The sequence below is a fragment of the Chenopodium quinoa genome, unplaced genomic scaffold (genome assembly GCF_001683475.1).
Source record: "Chenopodium quinoa cultivar QQ74 unplaced genomic scaffold, ASM168347v1, whole genome shotgun sequence".
NCBI classification, from domain to species: Eukaryota; Viridiplantae; Streptophyta; class Magnoliopsida; order Caryophyllales; family Amaranthaceae; genus Chenopodium; species Chenopodium quinoa.
In genome coordinates, this window is record NW_018745000.1 from 4,084,821 (window position 1) to 4,090,820 (window position 6,000).

General features: G+C 35.5%; 1 protein-coding gene across 1 annotated transcript; it reads left to right on the forward strand.

Moving 5' to 3' along the window:
- Nucleotides 1–4,138: 4,138 nt before the first annotated feature.
- On the forward strand, nucleotides 4,139–4,999 carry LOC110707585. The gene has a single exon (XM_021885613.1). It carries the CDS (start codon nucleotides 4,139–4,141, stop codon nucleotides 4,997–4,999), a length of 861 nt encoding a protein of 286 aa, XP_021741305.1.
- The last annotated feature ends 1,001 nt before the right edge of the window (nucleotides 5,000–6,000 follow it).

Here is a 6,000-nt window from a genome sequence, read left to right on the forward strand (position 1 = left end):
TGTATTCTGCTGTTGTGATTGATTCTTTGTTATTATGCATTATTATTGATGCTGCTGCGATATGCCTATGTGGTGTGATTGTGAGATTTGATTATTTCTAAATACAATGCTGATGTGATGTGCCTATGTGGTGCCGATGTGTCTTATGTTTCTTAACTTTGAGTTTTGGTGAAAGAAGGGATCCTTAAGTATGATATGCATTTCTCTTGGTGCACTTGTGTTAATTGCTAATTTAAGCTACTTGCTTTTACTGCCCTTGCTGCCTGGTTTTGATATTATGATATATATATATATATATATATATATATATATATGTTTAATTATGTGCTACAAATACTTGGCACTTTAAAAGAGATAGAGCACTCCCTCATGAGCATGTTTGAATTTGATGTGCCAGCTTTTTATTCCCTTTTCATTTTTGCCACCGGTTTTGAACCGGTGGCCTTTCTTGGGGTTATTGCCACCCCCAAATGACCACCGGTTCAAAACCGGTGGCTTAGGGGGGTTTTGAACCGGTGGCTAAGTGGTTTTTTTCCTAGTGTTGTTGTGTTGAACGCTACTATTGGCAAGAAAGAAAGGACTAGGATAGGAAATTTGATTCTTATTTGAATTCATATATGCATGTGGTAGTACACTTAAATTAAGTTATAAGCGATTTTAGTTATAGAACTCTTAAGAAGTTTATATGGATTCCATGAAAATTATGCATTATGCTTCGTTTAGATTATGATCTTAAGCTTTTTGGTTGGTTTGTTTGATTTAATTGTTTGTATGAATCCTACAATCAGGTTGAGCCGTTAAGTTATGTGAGAATCCTCTGTTTTATCAATGAGCTGAAGAGTGGTAGGGGTAAGTATGATTTTACAATGGTTAAAATCACAATGGTATAGCAAAATTGAGGTATCAAGTTTACTTGTAGAAGTTCTAGAGGGGTTGAGTTTTAGTTCATTCATATCAAACAAAAAGGCTAGTATCATAGTCTAAATCGTTTAATAATGGTCTATTAAAAATTGTCTTTTGAAAGCACATTTTTATACTAGCATGGTATTTAGTTGCTGCCAAGCTTTAAAATTAGCTGCTGCCAGTAGCCTAGTATCAACTATTCTACTACAACAAGTAACATCAACTTCACCCCATTTCTATGTCGGTTATAAGTAATAGAGAAAGAGGCCAGCCTAATATGAATTATATTTCAAGTCCCTTTAAGCCGATCAGTTTAAGATGCATACACCAGTATAAGATGCATACACCAGTATAAGATGCATAGGCTATTGTGGTTGTTGGTGTGTTGTAATTGTATTTTCCTGTTACTTATCTTGGTCTAATAGTCATGCTAATGTGTGTATCAAGTGGCTGAATTTCATCCTTTTGCTTTGTTGTTCATTCTTGACAGAATATAAAGGCCAAGATTGCAATCAAATCTGAAACACTACTTTGTGTAGTATAGTGAGACATAAAATATCCAATAAGATAATGAGCATATGGTAGAGTTTAGTGAGACATAACTCAGACATTTATCAGAACTGATTTGGAGAGCTAGAAGTGATGTAATTTATCAGCAAAGTAGGATATATTGCTTTCGCCGCCACTGTTCAGTCTATCACACTTTAACATCAGAAATGATTTCAGAGCTAAAATTCATAACTGATTTCAATCCTAAAACTCAGAACTGATTTCAATCCTAAAACTCAGAACTGATTTCAATCCTAAAACTCAGAGTTGATTTCAGTGCTGAAATTCAAAACTGATTTCAGAACTGAAATTCAGAATTGATTTCAGAGCTGAAACTCAAAACTGATTTCAGACATGAAATTCAGAGCTGATTTCAGTGCTGAAACTCAGAACTGATTTCAGTGGTAAAATTCAAAACTGATTTCAGAGCTGAAATTCAGAATTGATTTCAGTGCTGAAACTCATAACTGATTTTAGTGCTGAAATTTAAAAATGATTTCAGAACTGAATTTCAGATCTGAAGTTCAGGCGCCAAGCCTATCTGTTGACGCCAAGGTCTGGCGCTTGGCGCTAGAGTCGGGTTTTCCTTAAATACCCTTCTCTTCCTCATTTCCGCTGCTGCTCGTCGCGTTTCTTGCTCGAGAATTCTCAAAACTTCATTTGCTTCGTTCTTCACTAGTAGAAAAAATGCTATTTGTAACGCCCTATCAGTAACTAGCGTATATTATGCTAGTTACAGAAGCATCAGTAGTAACCGACTAAGATAATGCTAGTTACAAATTCCATGACATTAGTAACCAACGTAGTAAATGTCAGTTACTAATATGTGGTGTATCTTTATTTGAAGTTTTATTAGTAACTGACTAAATAAATGTCTGTTACAACTGTTCAGTCTCAAAAAATTTAACTAAAAAACTTGTAACTACCTTACAAACGCCGGTTACAAATACTTAGTCAAAGAAAGTTTGACCAAAAAGTTTGTAACTAGCTTTGTATAGTATAGTGAGACATAAAATATACAATAAGATAATGAACATATGGTAGAGTTTAGTGAGACATAACTCAGACATTTATCAGAACTGATTTTTGAGAGCTACAAGTGTTGACATTTATCAGCAAAATAGGATACATTGCTTTCGCCGCCACAGTTCTGGCTATCACACTTTAACATCAGAAATGATTTCACAGCTTAAATTCATAACTGATTTCAATCCTAAAACTCAGAACTGATTTCAGTCCTGAACCTCAGAGTTGATTTCAGTGCTGAAATTCAAAACTGATTACAGAACTAAAATTCAAAATTGATTTCAATTCTCAGAACTGATTTCAATTCAAAACTCAGAACTTATTTCAGTGTTGAAACTCAGAAATGATTTCAGAACTGAAATTCAGAGCTGAAACTCAGAACTGATTTCAGAGTTGAAATTTAGAACTGATTTCAGTGCTGAAACTCAGAACTGATTTCAGTGCTGAAACTCAGAACTGATTTCAGTGCTGAAATTCAAAACTGATTTCAGAGCTGAAATTCAGAACTTATTTCGGAGCTAAAACTCAAAACTGATTTCAGTGCTGAAATTCAAAACTGATTTCAGAGCTGAATTTCAGATCTGAAAATCAGAACTGAATGAAAACTGAAATTCAAGACTAACAATCAGAACTAAAATTAGAGTTTTGGATCCTTTGAGTTTTGAGTGACGAGATAGTACTTGACCAATTCGCTAATACTTCAACATTCAAGTTTAAATCCACAACTTGGATAGTTGCAAAAATGGAATTGTAATATGTATTCTTGAGTATTTCTTTACTTCTTTTCTTTTGGTGAATCCACAAATGTTTGTGTCTATGATCCATAGTTAAGTTTGATCAGTGAGATTTCCCACAACCTATCAAATTTATACATATTTGTAGGTGGATAGGTATTTCTTACAGAGATTACTAATTTGGGTTCTTGTAGTATTTACAGTTTTACGCTTTGCTATGTGGGTTTGCAGTCATTTGTGATGTACTGATGCATTAGGCTTAGCTGCTACTAGATGCCTGCACTACCTGAAATGTAAACGAAACACGTGTGCCTTTGTTGTGGTGATTGGATATTTGGACATATTATGGAATATTCCCTGCCAGTATGCACTGTTTTCATTCTGAGCATCTGTTATATACCTCTTTCATCTTAAAGAATTGAAGTTAACAATTAGCATTGTTTGTTAAGCAGAACATCTGCCGGCATGCACTATTTTGCACTAAATAAAGCTTATTCAGAGCTAAAATTAAGAACTGAATTTTAGAGCTGAAATTCAGAACTGCTTTCAGAGCTAAAATTAAGAACTGATTTCAGAGCTGAAATTCTAAACTAATAATCAGTACTAAAATGATTCGGGTTGAATTCAAAGCTGAAAATGAGTTAACACACCAATTTTATTCGGTTATTCCAATTGGTTGTATTGATTTAACCGAACTATAGTTCTAGCTAGAGAGAAAATGAATTAGTGGTAGCCTGGTAGGCATATATAAAGTGTGCATGCATTTTGTTCATACTTGTGAGTTTGACTGTTTTTTGAGGTATTTTATCTTGTGGGAGTTGATTGATAATCTCTGGTTGCTGTTCTATTGTAATTATCTTTGTTTGTTTCTAATGTACTTGTTCTAATAGTTATATGCTTGCTTTTTCTATAATTTGTAGTAAGAAATGAATCGTGATTGGATGTATGTTGAAAATCGAACTCAACCCGAGTTCATGAACGGGATTGAGGAATTTTGTAGAACTGCTATTAAACACCAGAGGACTACTAAAGGAGAAACAATCTTTTTCCCTTGTCGTGATTGCAACAATGTGAAGAAGTGGAAGGAAATTAGTGTGGTTGAAAACCATTTATTTCGCCGTGGGTTCATGGCAAATTATACCATTTGGTATTGGCACGGTGAGAAAATAATTCCTACAACTAGTAGGTCATCAATCAATGATGCTGATATAGAGAATAGAAAACAATATGATGATAATGAAAGGGATACCGATGATTTTTTAGAGGAGGATCACATTCCTGAGATGATGGATGGTTTAGGTGATCATGTGAATGAAGAATCTCGTATGTTTGAAAATGTGTCAGAGGCCGCCAAGACACCTTTATATCCTGGATGTGCAAAGTACTCTATGCTTTCAGGGGTTTTAACATTATTTAACTTGAAAGCAAAGAACGGTTGGACCGATACAAGTTTCAATTCGTTGTTAGAAACTTTATCAAACATGCTTCCTGAAGGGAATGACATTCCTAAGTCTACCTACTATGAAAAGAAGCTATTGTGTCCCTTAGGTATTGAGTGCACGAAGATCGATGCATGTCGTAATGATTGTGTACTTTTTCGAAATGAGTATGAAAACCTTGATGCTTGTCTAAAGTGCGGTGTTGATTGCTACAAGCGCGAGGGTTCAAACCCCAATCGCAAGAAGTGGCCACCAGCTAAGGTGTTATGGTATCTGCCTATAATACTGAGGTTTAAACGACTTTTTTCTATCAAGAAGGATGCAAAAAACTTGGTGTGGCATGCATAAGAGAGGAAGAAAGATGGGTACATTAGGCATCCTTCTGATTCGAAGCAATAGAAACATATTGATGATACATTTCCGGAGTTTGGTAAAGAGGCTAGGAACCTGAGACTTGCATTAAGTACCGACGGAATGAATCCTTACGGTACCCTTAGCTCTCCACATAGCACATGGCCGGTGCTTTTGTTAATTTTTAATTTGCCTCCTTGGCTATGCATGAAACGTAAGTACATCATGTTGTCGCTTCTAATATCGGGTCCCAAACAACCCGGTAATTACATAGATGTCTACTTGGAGCCTCTCTTGGAGGATTTGAGACTGTTATGGGATAAAGGTGTTCCAATGTTCGATGCCCATACAAGTACAAATTTTACTTTGCGGGCCATGATTTTTTGCACTGTAAATTATTTCCCGGCTTATGGGAACTTGTCTGGGTACAAAGTCAGAGGGATAAAACCATGCCCCATCTATGAGCACAAAATGGAACCAACACGCCTCAAGAATTTTGGAAAGGATGTTTATATGTATACTAGACAACTGCTTCGTCGAGATCACCCTTATCGTAAGAAAAAATCTTAATTCAATGGGTTCCCAGAGAAACAATGGTTGCGTGAGCCACTTAGTGGTATAGAGTTGTGGGAGAGAATCAAAGATGTAGAGACAATTTTCGGGAAAGTTGGTAAACCTACCTCTATTACGGGTCTTTGGAAAAAGGTGTCTACATTTTGAATTCTTCCTTATTGGAAACACTTGTCTGTTAGACTTTGTCTTGATGTTATTCATATTGAAAAAAATGTATGTGATTCAATCATCGGGACATTATTAAATATACCTAACAAGACAAAGGATTATAAAGATGTCCGGAAAGACATGAAGCTTTCAAATATTCGACCAAAGTTATGGCCCGTGGAAAATGAAGAAACAAAAAAGACATTTTTGCCTCGAGCTTGCTACACATTGTCTAGAGAGGAGAAAAAAATATTTTGTGAGTGTTTGTATGGCATCAA

Coding starts and splice junctions, on each gene's coding strand:
- LOC110707585 (XM_021885613.1), top strand. CDS start 4,139: ATGAATCGTGATTGGATGTATGTTGAAAATCGAACTCAACCCGAGTTC.